The sequence below is a fragment of the Dreissena polymorpha genome, chromosome 9, assembly GCF_020536995.1.
Source record: "Dreissena polymorpha isolate Duluth1 chromosome 9, UMN_Dpol_1.0, whole genome shotgun sequence".
NCBI lineage: Eukaryota > Metazoa > Mollusca > Bivalvia > Myida > Dreissenidae > Dreissena > Dreissena polymorpha.
Genome location: NC_068363.1, coordinates 75,453,810 through 75,474,837, shown reverse-complemented (window position 1 = coordinate 75,474,837; position 21,028 = coordinate 75,453,810). Strand labels below are relative to the sequence as shown.

Genomic DNA, 21,028 nt, shown 5'->3' with positions numbered 1-21,028 from the left:
CACTGATGCCCGTACACTTAAATTGTATCGCCACCGATGCCCGTACACTTAAACTGTATCGCCACTGATGCCCGTACACTTAAACTGTATCGCCATTGATGCCCGTACATTTAAACTGTATCGCCACTGATGCCCGTACACTTAAAGTGTATCGCCACTGATGCCCGTACACTTAAACTGAATCGCCTTGGATGCCCGTACACTTAAACTTGATACAAAAATAAACAATCAAGGTTGTTCATACTTCAGCGCGTGATCTTTAGTAGTTGCTACGGAGAACTATTTTTCGGACTTGCATTATTGACACCATAAGACCGAGACGTTGATAAATTAGTCGGGGTTAGAATTGAGTATATACATATCTTAAACGTTTATACAGATATTTAAAGACAGGAACGTACGTTATGGACGTTGATTCTAATTAATAATGTGTACGCTGATATTAATAAATTAAGACATGTACTAAGCTATTTGTGCAAATATGTAAAAAAAAAATATGTAAGTTTGTTGTTATTAGGTAGTACGATGGTGATGATTAAATAAGAAAATGCTTTGTTTTTCTCTATTTTAATGAAATAATAACGACTGTGTTAACTGTTATCATATCAAACAACACGGAAACAATGTTTTAAAGCAACATCAGACACATCTTAGTATACACACATGTGAACACATTTTACACAATCATAAATAACGACAGTTTAGTGATGTTTTGCTTAACGTGTGCATCAATTCATCATATCAAACATATATCATTTCTGAAAACATTATTATACTTTTTTTTTAAATCTATCAAACTGATAATGGAATGTTCATACGCGATAATAGCATGGAATCAAATGGAACAGAGGTTAAGTTTTGTGTAAGTGTTTTTTGTGTGTATTCACAAACATACAGTTTTCTAAGTTATTCAACAGATCATATGAACATGCGAACATTTTTATAACGTGTTTGGTGAACCTTTTATACACAGAATGAAGGAAAATCCAGGTAACAGTGCTTTATAGGACACGAATATATAGTGATCATTGTAAAATAGAAGCATTTTCTATTTAAATAAAAATACAGATCTCATTGAACAACGATTAAAGCGTTCACTTATTATCAACACCCACACATGGAATTTCTTAACAGCTCATCAACATTAATCCATCGAGCCTTCGTCTGACAGAGAACACGTGCTCGTAACTTCCGGTTTCATGCCATCCTTCTCACTGTCTGATTTATCTCTAGCGTCTTTTTGCTCAACACTTGTGACATCACCGTTGGCAACGACGTCTTCACTAGAAGCGATTATTTCATCCATGACGTTTGCTTCATCGGGAACCTGACTCGAATCCGTCTCCTTTAAGTTCGACAAAAAAAGAAAAAATAAACATAAATTTACCGCTTGCAAAATGATTTTTGAAAACCGCCCTTGGGCATATATATAAGCGGTGTGTCATCTAGGTCTAGTAAGGTGTTTTTATGGATGAGAATGTGAGTTTTGTTGATGTTGACGTTGATGTAACAATTGTAACAATTCATAAAAAATAAACATGTTTATTTTTGTTTAAAGTAGTTTTTTATAGCTTGTATATTTACAATTTACTACTTTATAATTTACCTAACTTTTCAACTAACATATTGACGATTTTTTATTAAATATTATATAATTGCAGAAATGTTGTAATTGAAATACAAGTATGCACATGAGCAGACAAAATAGGACATACAAAGGACACGTTAATTATTTTCAGGGAAATTACAAAAAATACGGACATACGTACTGAAAGTCGCCCACAATGTGGGGAGCAGACACATCGTTTAACGTATAAAGCTGATCCCGACACTAATAAATCCAACTAATGAATGTTGGTCGGTTGAACCTTAAGTTTATAATTGCACGTACAATGTAGTCAGCAAAACCTACCAATCAATATAGGTCTGAGTGAACCATCAGTTTATATTTTCACGTAAAAGATAGTCCGCAAAACCTACCAATGAATGTTGGTCCGAGTGCACCTTCAGTTTATCTTTGCACGTAAAAAGTAGTCCGCACTGTAGGCAAGGATACACTTTGTCACCACTGTGCGACTTCATGTGATCCATCTTTTGGGTTTTCTCTGTAAATATAAGCAACGCGTGTCATGAGTAGATGTTTAACATATTTATTGTATCTCGATGACGTGAACGAATTTCGGCTTACTAACACAATATTGATCATTTTTCCTTGGTAGAATCAGTAAAGATTGGCTTTAGAATACTCAACCATGGTGAAGATCGACCCCTGGACCTCCCAATTACTTTTCAGTTTACACATTCGCTGCACCGACGAAAACAAAATACTGAAATTCTAGTTTAAGACACAGAGATACGACGTTGTTTTCAAATGATCGAAAATAGTAGAAACTGTGTGATCAGTGACAATAAAGTACAGACGCATTAAACTGTTCAACTTATTGAACCGTCTGTAAAGGATAATTAAATGGAAGGTGTATATTATTGTATTAATTGAATATTATTTATTAAAATCATACTACAACAAGAAATGTGTTTGTCAGAAACACTATGTCCCCTTCTGCGCCGTTTTGACTTTTTTTTACCGTTGACCTTGAAGGATGACCCTCACCTTCCACCACTCATAATTTGCAGCTCTATGTGATACACATGCATGCCAAATATGAAGTTGCTACCTTCAATATTGCAAAAGTTATGGCAAATGTTAAAATTTGACCAAACCAGCAGACCAACGTACAGACCAACAGACAGGGCAAAAACAATATGTACCCCACTATAGTGGTTGGGGACATACACAGCTTATCACCAATCGAGTTTATCCTTTCAGTGTACCCAATTCAAATACTTCAAAACTAGAACAGTCGTAAAGAATATATTGTTAACGTCAATTTAGTACGAAGGAGTCGACACCACTACTCACTTGCAAATCGTACTTGACACACAGGACATTCGTACTGGTAACCATGGCATTTCGCCGCCATGTGAACAGACAAGCCGACAGCTGTTGAAAACACACGATTGCATTTGGAACATACGTGCTTCTCTCCTGAAACGTATATGCAATTTATTGGATTTTATCAACACGTTGGTGTGATATTCGTAAAACTTGAGGGTGCAGGAAGGGGGGTCTTACACCCAACACCTAACTGGGTACATCAAAACTTATCCACGTTGAAATAGATCGTTTAACGCCAATAATTATTGGTAAAGCTGTCTTGACATTTTACAGAAAGAACTCATCACATCTGGGACACAGGATGTGACGTCACATCATACACATGACACACAGGATGTGACGTCACATCATGCCCATGACACACAGGATGTGACGACACATCATACCCGTGACACACCCGTTACACAGGATGTGACGTCACATAATACCCCGTTATATAGGATGTTATTTCAGGCCATTACTTTCTCTTAGTTTCAGATGATTATCTTCTATAAAAACAGCGTTAATGAACATTTTAAATAATGAAGACTTTTGGTGAATGAGTTCAGGGGTGTATGGTCTGTTGGTCCCCTAAGTTGTTTTTTTAAAGTTCAAACATTTTTCACAACTAAAGTCAATTTAAGAACTATTAACTTTGCTATGTTGACATTGAAAAGGTTGTAATAAGATGAAATTAGGAAAAATACACCCATGTAGTAAACATAAGCCGTTTAATGGAATTCGTTAACGCCAACAATAAAAGTGCGTATGGCCTATTGCATTATAAATATAACAAACAACACAGAGAGGTTTTTTAATTATGATCGGACTTTTCAGTTTTTACAAAATTCCCGTATTGCTGTTAATGAAAAAATGCATTGTAATATACAGTTCCCCTTCACACATATTTTAATGTACAACGTGTCCTTGAATACCGGTAATCACTAATTGACATCACGATAACGATATTGTTTCTGCATGTGTAGCCGTGAAACTGGTTTAATTTAAACCGCAATTATTTGCATTGCCCGCTCAAAGGCGGTGACCACAAATTTTAACATGTGCTTGTTCTTGTGCTGTAAGTATTTTCCTGTCGTGTATATGCATTGTGTCTATTGCCTTTAATAAAAGACTTCCTGATGGTAACAAGAATGCCCCTCCTGATATTGCTCACCAAATTTAATTATGTATTCGGTGGCAAAGCTTGTCTGTTGTTTGTTTAAAAACAATAACAAATATTTGTCGTTTGTAAGATCTCGCACAAAGATTATACGATTTCTAACAAATGCGCATCAAACCAGATAAATAATATGATAATACTAGTTATTCATTAAAGACAAGCATATTTGCTCGTCATGAAAATGCTCTTGGCCTGTCCGCTTTCAAAGCTTGCTACGCTGATAATAATTCATTACTTGTTAAATATAATGTTCATGTCTGAAAGTACCTTTTCTATGCGTGCTCATGTGTGTCAGAAGATTATGCTCCGAGGAACATTCCTTGCCACACTCGCTGCACGCGTGCCTCAACTTCATGGGGTCCATGGACTCGGCCTTGGAATGTTCTGGATTGAAAATAAAGTTAATAAATACTTCTTATTTGCATATGTGGAACCTGTCAGACACTCAGACAAATCTGACAAGAAATTTAAACTTCTGACAAATAGGATGGACCTTTCGCACATACATGTCTGATTAAAGTGCAAACAAGAGGGCATGAAAGGCCCAAAGTCGCTCGCCTGAGATTCAAAGGAACTGACCTGTTCCGTGCAGCCCAAGATGTCATTAGAACAAATGTTCTAACCAAATTTCATGAATAGTAAACACCCTGGCGGCCACGTTTTGCAACAGACCGGGACCATTTTCGTATATTTCCAAGGTAATATTCTGCCCAAGTTTCATAAAGATTGGACAATAAGTGTGACTTTTAAGAGTGTTAACAGGTTCTTACAATAGCCAAATGAAAAAATTGTACCGCCCCTGGTGGCCATGTTTTTAAACAAACTGGACCAATTTTTAAGCTCGTCCAAGATATCATTGGGACAAATCTTCTGACCAAGTTTCATAAAGATCGGACAATAAATGTGGCCTCTAGAGTGTTAACAAGGTTTTATTATAGCCATATAAGGAAAACTGCCCCGCCCCCTGGTACCCACGTTTTTCAATTAACCGAAACTATTTTTCATCTCATCAACGATTTTATTGGGACAAAGGTACTGACCAAGTTTTATGATGATCAGACAATAAATAAGGCCCGAAGAGTTTTTACAAGGTTTTACTAAAGCCATATAGCCATATTAGGAACAAGAGGGCCTGAAAGGCCCAAAGTCGCTCACCTGAGATTCAAATGAACTGACCTGTTCTGTGCAGCCCAAGATGTCATAAGAACAAAATGTTCTTACCAACTGTCATGACTAGTGAACACCCTGGCAGCCATGTTTTTCAACCAACCGGCATCATTTTCGAACTCGTCCAAGATATTATAAGGATGAATCTTCTGACCAAGTTTCATGAAGATCGGACAATAAATGTGGCCTCTAGAATGTTAACAAGATTTTGCTATAGCCATATAAAGCCATATAAGGAAACATGCCCCGCCCCTTTACAGCCATGTTTTTCAAGCAAACGTAACCATTTTCGAACTCATCCAAGATATCATTGAGACCAATCTCAATAGCCATATAAGGAAAAATGCCCCGTTCCCTGGTGGCCATGATTTTAAAGCAACCAAAACTATTTTGGAACACACCCAAGATATCATTGGGACAAATCTTCTGACCTAGTTTTATGAAGATCGGAAAATAAATGTGGTCTCTAGAGTGATAACAAGGTTTAACTATAGCCATATAAGGAAAAATGCCCCGCCGCCTGGCGGCCATGTTTTTCAACAAACCAGCATCATTTTTGAACCCTTCCAAGATATTATTTGGATGAATCGTCTGACCAAGTTTCATGAAGATCGGACAATAAATGTGGCCTCTAGAGAGTTAACAAGATTTTACTATAGCCATATAAAGCCATATAAGGAAATGTCCCGCCCCTTGACAGCCATGTTTTTCAAGCAAACGTGACCATTTTCGAACTCATCCAAGATATCATTGAGACCAATCTTCTGACCAAATTTCATGAAGATTGGACAATAAATGTGGCCTCTAGAGTGTTAACAAGGGAGTTAACTACTGGTTTAGAAAGTATGTACATGTTATCTTTCTTTAACAGACTGTTCACATGTTTTCACAATATATATAGAGAGAAAACTGCCCCATCCCCTGGCGGCCATGTTTTTCCACCCATCATGACCATTTTTGAACTCGTCCGAGATATCTATAAAATCGATCTTTAGACAAAATTTCATGATGATTTGGCCAATGTGACTTCTAGAGTGTTCATAGGCTTTTTTACTCTATTAATATAAGGAAATTGACCCCCCCCCATTGCGGCCATGTTTTTTTACCGATCCGAACCATTTTTGAATTCAACCGTCGTATCCAGAAAACAAATGTTCTGACCAAATTTCATGAAGATAAGACCAAAAATGTGTCACATGTTTTCACTATATACATATAGATTTATGTATAGATTTGAACCATTTTCAAATCAACCAACATATCATTAAGACAAACATTTTGACACAATTACATGAAGATTGGGCATCAAATGTGACTTCTACAGTGTTCACAAAGTTTTTCTCTTTTTTTTTACCTAGTGACCTAGTTTTTGACCCAGCATGACCCAGTTTCGAAATCATACGAGGTATCAATGGGACAAATGTTCTGACCAAGATTCATGAAGATCGGACAATAAATGTGGCCTCTCGAGTGTTCACAAGGCAAATGTTGACGCCGCACGACGCACGTCGGACGACGGACAAAAGGCGATCACAAAAGCTCACCATGAGCACAGCTCAGGTGAGCTAAAAATGCCCCGCCCTCTGGTGGCCATGTTTTTCAAGCAACCGAAACAATTTTCGATGTTGTCAAAGATATCATTAGAACAAATCTTCTGACCAAGTTTCATGATGATCGGACAATAAATGTGGCCTCTAGAGTATTAACAAGGTTTTACTATAGCTATATAAGGAAAAATGCCACGCCCCCTTTGGGGACATGTTTTTCAACCAACAGAAACCATTTTCGAACTCATACAAGAAATAATTGGGACAAATCTTCTGACCAAGTTTCATGAAGATCGGACAATGAATGTGACCTCTAGAGTGTTAACAAGGATTTACTAAAGCCATATATAGTCATATCAGGAAAAATGCCCCGCCCCCTAGTGGCCATGTTTTTTAATCAACCAGCATCATTTTCGAACTCTTCCAAGATATTATTGGGATAAATCTTTTGACCAAGTTTCATAAAAATCGGAAAATAAATGTGGCCTCTAGAGTGTTAACAACGTTTTACTATAGCTATATATAGCCATATAAGAAAAAATGCCCCGCGCCTTGGCAGCCATGTTTTTCAAGCAAACGTTACCATTATCAAACTTATCCAAGATATAATTAAGACCATTCTTCTGGCCAAATTTCATGAAGATTGGAAATAAATGTGGCCTCTAGTGTTTACAAGGCAAATGTTGACGCCGCACGACGCACGACGGACAAAAGGCGATCACAAAAGCTCACCATGAGCACATTGTGCTCAGGTGAGCTTAAAATCACATGTCGCATCCATCCAATCATTTTACGGAGTCTTATTTGCATCAAAGTTCAGTTTGACAGCGTTGTAGTTTGGCATATTGGCCAGAAAAAAAACGTGATTGTAAACTCCAACTAAGCTTTTTATATATTCCCAAGATAAACCGGATCGGGTCAAATAACGCAATAACGCAAATTATCTTAATATGATACGAGCATACTTGTAGATCTATCTATTTACTAGGTAATGTGGTGTCTCACCCAGATACATTCACTTGGAAACATCATGTTATATCCGTTTGTACTGTGTAAACGCATTTTGATATGTAAAATAACCACTTATTCATTACTTACATATATTATTTACAACATACTGATATAAATGCAATTTAAACGTCAATTCTAATCATCTGTTTACATAAATTAATGTCAATCATAATTTCCTGTATACATATGACGTCAAGCGTAATAACATTTATATAAATGACATAAATAGTAATTACCTTTATAAATATGACGTCAATCGTAATGACCTTTATACATATGACGTCAATCTCAATTACTTTTATAAATATAACGTTAATCGTAATAACCTCCATACACATGACATCAATCTTAATAACCTTTATAAATATGACGTCAATCGTAATTACCTATATAAATATGACGTCAATCCTAATTACCTTTATAAATATGACGTCAATCGTAATTACCTATATAAATATGACGTCAATCTTAATTACCTTTATAAATATGACGTCAATCCTAATTACCTTTATACATATGATTTTGAAGTTCACTCAAAGTCTGGAAATTCTCTGAGCAACAAGGGCATCCATGTGTCCATGACACTACAGCCGACGCCAATGATGCCACATTGCACATTTTGTAATGCTCCGACAGAAGAATGACCGATCTGAAACTCTTGTCACATTTTGTGCATGACAAGTCTGAATCTTCAACATGCTTTTTGACGTTTTGTGCTGGGCTTTGAAATTTGACTGTGCTTTGACCTTTCACCGGGCTGTGACCTCTGAGAGACGAGACTGGCTTTTCCTCAAAGACTGGGTGTGCAAGTGGATATATTGTCAGATGCTGACTTAAAAACCCTTTATCGCTGTCAGATAAACTTGTTTCACGCGACTTTTGATGAACGTAATTGTGATTTTCCAATTCTGCACTGAAGAAAAATCGTTGACTGCATAAGGAACAGTTGTACTTTCGCGCCAAGACGCCATGATCAAGTGCGTGAGTTTGGATCTCGGCCGCGCTTTTGAATTTCCTCCCGCATGCGTGGCATTTGAATTCAGAATTCACAAAAGTGTGTTCTATTAAATGGCACTGAAGTTTTGCTGGCGAATCTAAGATTGTGAAACATATGCAACATTCGTGGATATTGCCTTCCGTCATCATATGTGTCGCCACGTGCAGTTGTATTTCCTGCTCAGAACTGAACGATTCCTGGCATTTGATGCACTGGTAGGACTTTTTGTGCGAGTGCACATGTTCTTCGAGACCGCTTGAAGTCGTGTATCGAGCGCCGCACTGTGGGCACGGGAATTCCGCCTTTCCAAGGTAGCACGGTTTGCAGATGTAATAGGTCCGACCGGAGCCATTTATTTTCGACACGAGATTTTCATCTGAATCAAAACTTTTAAGACAAACACAACAAGTGTAACTACAGAATGACCTACTTTGGAAGTGATGCTTTCCGTGCATTTGTAGTTCTAGCAGCGACGAAAGAGTTTGTCTGCACACGATGCAATGCATTACTGCCCCTTGGAAACCATGTTCCTGCGAATGGAGATAGAATTGTTCTTCAACGTTCAGCGGCATTTTGCAAGCAACACAAACATTGCCCTGCTGTATCTTGCAATGTGTAAGTTTATGTTCCGCCAAAATACCAGAGGATTCGAACACCTCGTCGCAAATGTTACACTTCTGTGACCCGGTGTTTACGTGGATCTTACTGTGCTTTTCTAATTCAGATTTGCTTTTAAAAGTCTGGCTACAAAACGGGCACGCCAAGCAAACTTTGTCACCGTAAGTAGAGATTAATTTCTCTGAATATGTAGCTTCCGATGTTGGCGATTCTGGTAAATTAACTCCAGTCAAAGACATCGATGACGTCAGCGATGAGATAAGCGCCGTGTGTAATAACGAGGCGGGTTTGTCCGAAACAGACGATATTTCCGGTTCTGTCCCATTTCTGCTCACTGTGTCTATGTAAATAACGGGGTTACTTTCAAAACTACCGGAAGTTGAGGTCACGTGCTTTGGACTGCTCTCCGGACTGTATTTGTTGCCAATTACGAGCTTCAGACCATGGTCCTGCATTTTGTGGCTCTGAAGTGAAAGTTCATCTAGAGAATGTGCATGTAAACCGATACCATATGGTGGGGAAAATGTTGCTAAAATTGCCAATGAATTTCTTTTCGCCATCTTAGTATTTCACTGGGTTATAGACAACGTACACACATTCTAAAATAGATCTACAGCGATGACATAATGTAATCCTATCAGATCGATCACAAGAAATATATATAGATAGATATACTATAAAATAATTATTATCCGTTTACATGTATGTGTGCTGATTTCGTTGGTGACACAAATAAAACAAGAGGGTAAGAAAGGCCCAAAGTCGCTCACCTGAGATTCAAATGAACTGGCCTGTTCTGTGAAGCCAAAATGTCATAAGAACAAATGTTCTAAGTTTCTAACCAACTTTCATGAATAGTGAACACCCTGGCGGCCACGTTTTACAACAGACGAATACATTTTCGTACACATCCAAAATATCATTAAAACAAATATTCTGACCAAGTTTCATGAAGATTGGACAATAAATGTGACATAAAGAGTGTAAACATGTTTTTACGATAGCCTTATAACAAAAATGCCCCGCCCCCTGGTGGCCATGTTTTTCAACCAACTGGAACAATTTTTGAACTCGTCTAAGATATCATTGAGGATATTTTGTGACCAATTTTCATGAAGATCAGACAATAAATGCCTCTAGAGTGTTAACAAGGTTTAACTATAGTCATATAGCGATATAAGGAAAAATGTACCGCCCCCTGGTGCCCATGTTTTTCAACTTTCTGGAACTATTTGTCAAGTGTCTAAGATATCATTGGGATAAATCTTCTGACAATGTGTCATAATAACCGGAACCATGTTCGAACTTGTCCAATATATCATTAGGAAAAATCTTCAGACCAAGTTTCATGATGATTGGACAATGTGGCCTCTAGAGTGTTAACAATGTTTTACTATAGCCATATAATAAAAATGCCCCGCCACCTGGCGGCCATGTTTTTCATCCAACTGGTATCATTTTCAAACTCGTCTAAGATATTATTGGGATGAATATTCTGACCAAGTTTCATGAAGATCGGACAATAAATGTGGCCTCTAGAGTGTTAACAAGGTTTTACTATAGCCATATAAGGAATAATGCCCCCGCCCCTTGTCAGCCACGTTTTTCAAGCCAACGGAACCATTTTCGAACTCATCCAAGATATCATTCAGACCAATCTTTAGACCAAATTTCATGTATTGGACAATTAATGTGGCCTCTAGAGTTTTAACAAGGCAGATGTTGACGGCGCACAACGGGCGACGGACGACGGCCAGAAGGCGATCACAAAAGCTCACCATAACACATTATGCTCAGGTGAGCTTAAAAGTGTATGATACTATAAATGTTGCACCTGACGTTTCTATTTATGTATTTGATGATGATGATGATGATGATGATGATGATGATGATGATGATGATGATGATGATGATGATGATGATGATGATGATGATGATGATGATGATGATGATGATGATGATGATGATGATAATGATGATGACAATTTGTAAACAATCAGCATATAAAGACAGTTTATTATTTCTTTATTTCTCCAGTTTACATATATTTACCTGCAGAGCCGAAAGTTTACCATACTTTACGTCACAAATATTGCATCTGTATAGATCTTCTGGACTTTTCCACACCAACGATCCACTGCTTATAACGTTTGGGAGTCCGGACGGAAACAACGGACCACTTCCGTCGCTCAGTAAAATACCGCCGCCATTCGCCGAACTAGTCAGCTTGTGAAATAACTGGTGATTGTTTCCCAGGAGGGTGGCGCTTCCGGCGACAAGAGTTCCGCTTGGCTGGCTCCACGCTTTGGTTGTAACATTTTTATTGAACAGCATTGAACTGGTTCCCGACTCCTGCTTGATGACAACATCGCTTTTATCCGTCTTAAATTGAAAAATATATGTATACGACAATATTAACACATGACATTTTTTTTTTAATGTAATACTTCTACATTCTATGGTAGTTAACCCTTAATTCGTTGCAAGGTCTCAACTTCAGCGCACTTACTTTTGCATGCGTTCCGTTAGAACTGGTGACGTCATAATGGATGTTTCCGGTTTCCGAACTGCTTCCCGCCTCGGAATGCACGAGCTGTAGGTGTTTATCGAGCAGGTATTCCACGAGAAACGATTCCTCGCACATGGAGCATTTGAATAGTTTGTTGTGCGTCGCTAGGTGGCACTGCAGATCCATTTCCACGCTGAATGACTCCTTGCAGAACAGACATCTAAAATGGTGATGAAAAACGATTTAATACAATAGAGTGAAGGATAATAAGCTGGTTGTGATTTCTAATTGATTGCGAGTATCACGAACCAATTATTTTTCAGTGATTCTAAAATTGATAGTGGTTAATAATGACTTCATATCGGACGTTTAACCTTTCTTGTCTATCGCATCGCATTAGATTGCAGCTTCAGCTTAGTAAAAAAAATACATGTAAATTCATTATAAAATGCGTTCCTACAAGTCTTTACAGTGTCTTTCAAGTTGATATTTTACGCTTGACAGTAAATTAGTGGAGTTAAATGCATAACATACATGTTAATAGTTTAATTTTATTGGCAGAACAGAAAAATAAGAATGACAACATTAACAACGTTAAAAAGAAAATAAATGAACATGTTCTCACCTGTAAGGTTTTGAGAGTTGCAGGTGTTTCACGCGCAGGTGCAGTAGCCACTCGCTTTCCCGCCGGTACACGACATCGCACGTAGAGCACCTGTACAGCTTGCTCTCGTTACTGTGCTTGATAGCAAAATGGACCTGAAGTAACGTAACACAAATGTAATAGTATGTACAGCTTGCTCTCGTTACTGTGCTTGATAGCAAAATGGACCTGAAGTAACGTAACACAAATGTAATGGTATGTACCGCTTGCACTCATTACTGTGCTTGATTGCAAAATGGACCTAAAGTAACATAACACAAATGTACAGCTTGCACTCGTTACTGTGCTTGATAGCAAAATGGACCTGAAGTAACATAACACAAATGTAATAGTATGTACCGCTTGCACTCATTACTGTGTCTGATTGCAGAATGCACCTGAAGTAACGTCCGTCAACTCACACTTGAAGGATCCTGTCTGACCTGGTGAGCTTTGTGCTGTTTTCGGAACCAGTGTAATGTTAGATATTCCAACGTATTTTATTAGCATGTTCCAGTAACATAAGGCAAACAATGACATTAACATGGTTTCAATACAAGGAAAATTGCCTCGCCCTTCTCTCCCGCTGCCATTTTTACATTTTACATAAACTCGGTCGAGATGTCATTTCAACAAATGATCTGACATAGGCTTAGCTTAAGGAAGAAAAAATGTTTCACTATAGATTTATAATAAAAATGCCCCCGCCTAATGGAGGCTTAATGTTTTGAAGGAAACGGTTTTTATTTTTTAAACTCGGCCAAAATATTATTGGAATCACTGTTCTGATTATGTATCAATGTTCTGATCATGTTTCAATGTTCTGATAATGTTTCAATATTCTGATCATGTTTCAATGTTCTAATCATGTTCAATGTTCTGATCATGTTTCAATGTTCTGATCATGTTTCAATGGTCTAATCATGTTTCAATGTTCTGATCATGTTTTAATGTTCTAATCATGTTTCAATGTTCTGATCATGTTTCAATGTTCTGAACATGTTTCAATGTTCTGATCATGTTTCAATGTTCTGAACATGTTTCATGGCGATTTGGCCAAAGTGTAAGTCTAACAGTAATAACACAACATTCTTTAACCCTTTGCATGCTGGGAAATGTGTCGTCTGCTAAAATGTCGTCTGCTGAATTTCTAAAATTAGCATTTTCTTAGGGGGGTTTCCAAAAAATACTATCGGAATAGCAAACAGTTTGGATCCTGATGAGACGCCACATTCTGTGGCGTCTCATCTGGATCCAAACTGTTTGCAAAGGCCTTCAAAATTCGGTTCCAGCACTGGAAGGGTTTTATTGACAGTTTTGGGAGAAATGTTCTGAAAAAAACATGTAGATTGGGCAATAAATGTGGCCTATAGATTGTTCAGAAGATAAACGTTGACGACTCACAACGTACGACGAAAGACGACAGACATACGAATCAATTGAAATTGATGACATGAATGTTGCTCACCTGTATATTGACTGTGGAATCGTAGACGTCCTTACAGAGAGAACACTGGTACAGATTGATGGCATGGATGTCTATCAGGTGTTTCTGAAGCTCGTCGGGCTTATCGTAAGTCTTGTTTGCAGCTCTTACAGCCGTACTCGCTCACAGGCGACAGGAAGTGGAGAGACAGGTGCGCCTCCAGCTGCTCTTCTGTCAGGAACAGCTGAATGAAAACGATGGACATGTGTAAAATATATACGAACCCAAGGCTGTTTCTTCTTTATTTGTATTGTTAAAATTTCCCAATATTGGTTGTTAACATGTTTTTTCCTTTAGTAAGGTGTGTTATGGAATAGGATTCATTAGTATTACGCCCGTTTGCCTTTGGGTTAATTTGATTCGTCGGTTTATATCGCTTCAACATTACAGCTCTAACTCGTATGATTATAGTTTTTTTCTGATCGCCGTAGACTCACGCAACGTCAGTTCTATTCATTTCTTTGTGTATTGATGGCTACCAAGAATCAGCTTAGAAATTGTTTCAATTACATGTACATCATGTCAATTTTATTCGCGGTCAGTATTCGTACCCCACTCGTTTCAATGTATTTTTCACACGTGATACATAAACTAACTCCGGAATCCTTCGTAAAATAGGCAATAAATCGTCTGCTGATCCAGAGTGTGTTTTTTCTCACCTATTGGGGGTATGACCTATACGCGTGAAATCGGGAATTTAGTTTCAATTTACTTGAAACTGGGTGAAAAAAGTAGAATTCCTTGGTTTATAATTTTTTAATAAATATTAATAAAACCGATACTAGTAAAAATGAACATAAAAACTGTCAGTTTTACGGATATTATAACTTCAAAATTTGTATTGCATATACATCCTTTTAGTTTCGATTAAAATATAATAATTACCTTTGAACATGGGCGGCACGTTAGTTGGCCAATCATAGACCCAGAGTGCAGTTCATGTGCGTTTCGAAAATATCAAGGTCGGTAAACTGCGCATTGCACTGCTCACATTTCATTCCTTCTGTTCTTGGAGTATCTCCACTTTCCTACTACCAGCAGAATGTGGTCGGCTTGGAGACGACTTCGACTTGTTGCTAGGCATCGCTGCTCTATGGTGTATGGTGCTAGTGGGGCTTGCAAGCTTCTGCGCGGGGGACCTCAGATGCCGCAGTATTTGCGAAGGTTCCGGCACGTTTATGATTGTGTTGTTTTCGGGATACGACGAAAGCGAGTCTTTAGATCGGGCCACCGGGACTGAAAGTCGGGATGAATTGGTCAGAATTTCGGGACTTTTCCCATGATTTTGTTCTTCAAATCGCCTCATGAGGTCGGCGTGAGTATTTGTGATGTGCTCATTCAAAACCGACGGGCTTAGAAATAGGAGCGCACAAAAGCTGCATGTATATACATTGTCCGCTTGTCTCTGTTTATTGTGGTGATTCCGCTTCTTGTGGTCTTGTAGCGATTCGATGCTCGAGAACTCTTTTGCCGCACAGGCTGCACGGGTATTTGATTCCCATGCTGGGCTTGTTTTGGTGAATCGCCCGCATGTGCTCGTGCAGGCTGTAGAGGTTCTTGTAAGGTGCGTTGCAGTAGTTGCACGTGTACACCTCCGTGGGCTTGACGGTGTGCACGCTTTGCATGTGAAGTTCCAAGCCTTCCAGCGAGTCAAAATCGTCCCGGAAACAGTACGGACATATGAGGATGTCAGATACGCACATGCCGTTAACAGACGACAGTATACTTGCCCGTATTCGACGCCTTTTGAATTCAATACATTCTATATTGCTGTCTTTGGTGTCAATACCGTTCGCATTCGAATCGTGACTTTTCATGTAGGGCAACAAGTTCGTCTAGACTTAAGAAATACTTGAAACAGAGCGGGCATCTGTTGTGATCAGAACCAAAGGTTGAATGCGCATGCTCAATGTGAAGCGCCAACGCGATTGGTCCGACGCAGATTGCAGCGCAGTGTTTACACTGGAACGCCTTGTTTCCGCTTGCGTGACTTTCTCTGTCAGTGGCACATTAAAAACACAGCGCCGCTTTCTAGACACGTGCCTACCGTCGTTGGCGTCATGTTTTGAGCGCGCGGTTTTGGGCTTGTGAGCGTTCTGGTGCGACATAAGGGCGGCCATTGACGGAAACTCCAGATCACAAATTTGACAGCTGAACACTTCCGATGAGTCATGCTCTGTCTTCATGTGGTTCAATAGGTCGTCGTCCCTGAAACGATATTTCATTAACATTAAGTACATTACATTGAGTACAGTAGTATACAAACAATAACATAAACACAAAAGACAACAACAACAACGAAAAAATACGTGTCAAGCATGCGGGTAGTATGCAGGCATGCTATTTACTATCCAAGATATTCAACTAACAGATCTTATGCGTGTTTTTATTGTTAAAGAAGTATATAGTTCGAGATTTTACATGTTATCCAACATTATAAAAAATATCTAGTTTGCTATAAAATTATGTGTTTATACTTGCTTGCATGTACGTGTGTTTTCTTCATTATTTGAACAATTGACATAGCCTTTATCGTTAACGCAAAGAAATTGCAGATTTAGAACCGAGATTGAAGCGCAGCTTGTGTCATAAAGTATCCGCAACATCATTCTGTACTTTCACATAACGGCCACGCTCAAGGCTTGCACATAAATCATTAACTAATGCGTATACAAAAAGGACCGATCCACTAGGGAAATTTGCTAAGCATGGCCATCTCGAAATGCCACCACAATTCAGTTCTCCGCTGACAACTTATGACTGGTTTGCAATGCATTCTCGTAAACCATTAACTAATGTTCAACAAAACAGAAACCAATCCCCGAGGGTGCACACGTAAAGCTGACAGAATCGGGTTGGGAATCTCCAATCAGATCGAATTCGGTTTCTGCCGGTAAAATGTTGTTAAATCGGATGCCATTTTCTTTATTATTTAAACGGATTGTTTAGTTCTGCGGCAATGATTTCTCGACAAATGTTCTTCTGATGAATTTATGCGTGCAAGTGACCTAAATACAAATGGATAAACGTATGTATGATACGTAAACGAAATAGAGCACCACGTTACAAATAACGTTATATAAAGGTATTTATAAACACTATTAACTTTCATTACAAAACACACCAATGCTGTGTCAGGAATTGAAAACAACAATAACCGTGTTTTTATTTAAATGTATAAGGACGTGTTTGTTTAACAAATGAGCCAATATAAATTGATTGCACTGTCTTGTTAACAGTTTCGAAGATTGGCGTTCGAATCAAATAGGATACAAACCTTGATACATTTATAATTTAACTATATATAGCTAGAAAGGACGTGTTTCCAATTTTGCATACAATTCAGGTGCCATGTTATTGTAGAATCTATTGAATTTAAGTTGGTAAAATGGCCATTTCTCCCGGAATAAACCTTCCATAGACAAGCTATTATGACCCCCTAGCCGATAACGATATATTTGCGATTTCCATAAAACACAATTTTTCCGCTCACCGCCAGATTATGCATGATTTCCCAATTCGTTTAAAAGATGTTACAAGATATCAATCCAGTAATAATGATACATGGAGGTCCGGCTATAATGATAGCAATTGTTAAAGCAGCCGCAAATCTGTTCAGCCAATTACTCAGGAACATGATTAATTCCCACAACAGCGGCGCCGCAGTAAGCCTCTATGCCGACAAACCAATGAAATATATGTCCATAAAAACTGTTAGTCACGTTTTCGTTGTAATAATTTCACTCGAAAGTGATCACGGATCTAAAATCAGTTGATGCAATTTCATCGCGAGAGGGACATTAAAATCCACTTCCTCCCACGGGAAATCAAAGAAGTAACATTTTCAAGAAATATCCGAATTCTCAGACGCGTCCGGATAGACGTACTGGAGAATTTATGACGAACGAGATATTACGTTACCTCCCCCGGGAACCGTTATACATCTACCGCAGACTACGGATCAGAAAGGCACACTGCTACCGACATGCATTATGGACAAACGATTCCCTCCTTTCTAACGCCATACGTGTGTGCTGTTGTGGATGGGTTTTATTTAAGAGTGCATCTCATTCGCCTATTGTACTTCTCACATAACCTGATTACGAAATACCACGTAAGCACGGCTATGTTGAGCTGACTTTTACCTCTTAAATTAAAATTGTAATGTTATTATTAATTCGTATTTATCAAACAAAAACCTCACATTTGTTAAATGCACAAGCCCATATGGAAATGAAACACTCGTTTCTTAAATAATATTGGAATGGTGAATTAAATTTCAACGCAGTTGATTAGAAACCAATCAATTAAATTAACATTGTTTGCATGTTTTGCGCTATTTGCATCGGATGCATAATTTTACCAGAATATGACCGTATTTTAACGAGCAAGTACGGCGAGTTGAAATAGCCAACTTATTGCGACAAAAACATGCTGCAAATATATACCTTGTACCTTATTGAGCGTGCAAGGTACTCAAATAATTTAGCGAGCAATATATTAAACTTTATTTCATGCACGCTAACAGTTGCAAGTTCAGACAATATCCCCAGTGATTTAACAATTATTCGGAAATACTAATCACGAAAAAAATGAATACAAGGTAAACCTCTCGAAAATTGAGAAAACAAAAGTAGAAGAATAGCATCAGTAATATTTAAAAAAAATTACCTCGCGAAAACGGCGTCACACCGGGTACACTTTTTCCTCCTCGTGCAATTCAGGTTGACGATCGCGAGTGTGCCTCGCTTTGAAAACGCGCGGCACTTCCCGCACTTGAAAGTGCGGCCCTTTGACGTTCGCCTGAAGTAGAGGCTAAATATGCGATGAAATGCAAACACGCAAATGTTCTACAAATCATAATGCTGTGAATATGAATCTTTTAAAATATTCACGTGACAATATGTTTGCCTCTCTCAAAAATGTCGCTATAGAGAAACAAAAATTAAAGGCTTGTTTAAAATTTTAAGGGACACCATTCTGTCAAAACAAATAAGAGTTACGGGTACGTGAGTTTCTTTGGTAGTTCTTGACGGACCAATTTTATAGTAAAACGGTGTTTTAATTTTTACGTAAAGAATTTAATATACCGGACTTTCATGAGCAACTATTACGCAATAACTTCCTATCTGCAAATATGTTATGTGCAAGGTATTTAATCTATGTTCAGTAACTTTCATGGAGATATGTCCTGCAAATTATCACTAGGATTGGGGGGAGGGGGGGCTAAACATAAATTATCGTTGAGAAACTATATACAAATCTTTAAAAAAAAAACAAGCAATATATGTCCCCTACCGGCTTCACCGTTGTAAGAATTTTTATTTATTTTTTTATGTTTATATTTGTTGCCATAGCAACCAGAATTTTTGAAGTAGGAACAAAATGAAATGACTTGCATTATGTCCATGTGCAATCTATCCATGTTTCATGTTTCATGAAAAAATATTAAGAACCTTTAAAGTTATCGCGATGTATAGAAAAGTGTGACAGACTCACAGACTCACGGACTGACGGACACACAGAGCGCAAACCATAAGTCCCCTCCGGGGAAAAACTGATAGCGGACAAAAATATAAAGCATATTGATTTTCGGTAATTAGTTTATCATTATCGCGCAAAACCGTTTCCCGGCGCTTCCCGCCTGTGACGTCACCGATAAGCCGGAAGCAGAATCCTGGGAATCTACCGAACGGGGAGCGCAGCTACCATCTCGTTCGATCTTCACTTCAACTGCTGAAAGACAAAGGTTGGCTAGAAGAATATGATTTCAATCACTCTCGTTTCATGCTGATTGTAATTAGATGATGTTGAAATGTACGAAGATAAAGATTATGTTGAGTTTTTTTGGTGAAAGTTATTCATGTGTTACAATTTTGAGGGAGGAAAGTTTATAACTTCACAAAACAGTATATACACTTAACATTTTATTTGCGCACTATGATAATAAATATATACACCAATGAATAAGTCTCTCATACTACTGTCTCTTTTACATCTCAACGTTCCATTCCACTCTCCACAGCCTCTATCTCAACCTGGCTTTTCATACAATTCTGCCCACCCTCCCATATTTGGATGTGTGGACAGACACAGATAGGACCTAACATTTAATTGGTATTTATTATTGCAAGTGTTGACTTATTTGACAAGCAGACTCTGCGAGCACAAGAAAGACCAGTGTTGCTAATCTTTATTACAAAATGATGACCATCTGGTATCCTGTTCTGATAACAAATGCCCCATGCCAAATGGCATCAAACAGAGCGTCTAACTTGAAATCAATTACTAAAATGACAACACATGGCAAGTAAAAATAATGCTGGTGATGTTTAACTAATGTACGGATGTTGAAAATTAATGTAATCATGATGATTGTGATTAACGAGATGATGATGATGAGGATGATGATGATGATTGATGTGATGATGATGATGATGGATGATGATGATGATGTGACGTTGTATGATGATGAGTGATGATGCTGATGATGATGATGATGATGATGATGTGTGATGATGATGATGAATGTGATGATGATGATGATGTGATGATGATGATTGATGATGCTGATTGTTGATGATGATGATATTGATGTATGATGATGATGTGTTGTGATGATTGATGACGACGAGACGACCGATGAAGGCGATGATGATGATGATTTGATGATGTTGATGATGATGATGATGATGATGATGATGATGTGATGATAATGATGATTAATGATGAGAAGGAGGACTGAATGAACAAGCGGGGGGGAGGAGCATGATTGATGAAAGCAACGACGCATTGTGATCGCAAATTATCTATGACTTTACCAGAACAATGTATCATTTCGCTTTGAATCAGTTTGTTTTTTGTATCTCATCAAAACATCAAATATGATTTATTGTTTTAGCGGTCCCAAATGTTACCCCCAGATCGTCTCAAAT

The 21,028-nt window shown here is 38.1% G+C and overlaps 1 protein-coding gene across 1 annotated transcript; it reads right to left on the bottom strand.

Moving 5' to 3' along the window:
- Positions 1-974: 974 nt before the first annotated feature.
- LOC127846177 (zinc finger protein 521-like) lies at positions 975-19,805 on the bottom strand. The gene is given in 14 exon segments (XM_052377354.1): positions 975-1,345; positions 1,981-2,105; positions 2,921-3,046; positions 4,383-4,499; positions 8,347-9,919; positions 11,508-11,837; positions 11,965-12,184; positions 12,590-12,723; positions 14,076-14,192; positions 14,194-14,277; positions 15,091-15,564; positions 15,566-15,916; positions 15,918-16,089; positions 19,783-19,805. Coding segments are annotated over 14 exon segments (4,047 nt in total). The 3' UTR covers positions 975-1,144.
- Positions 19,806-21,028: the final 1,223 nt, after the last annotated feature.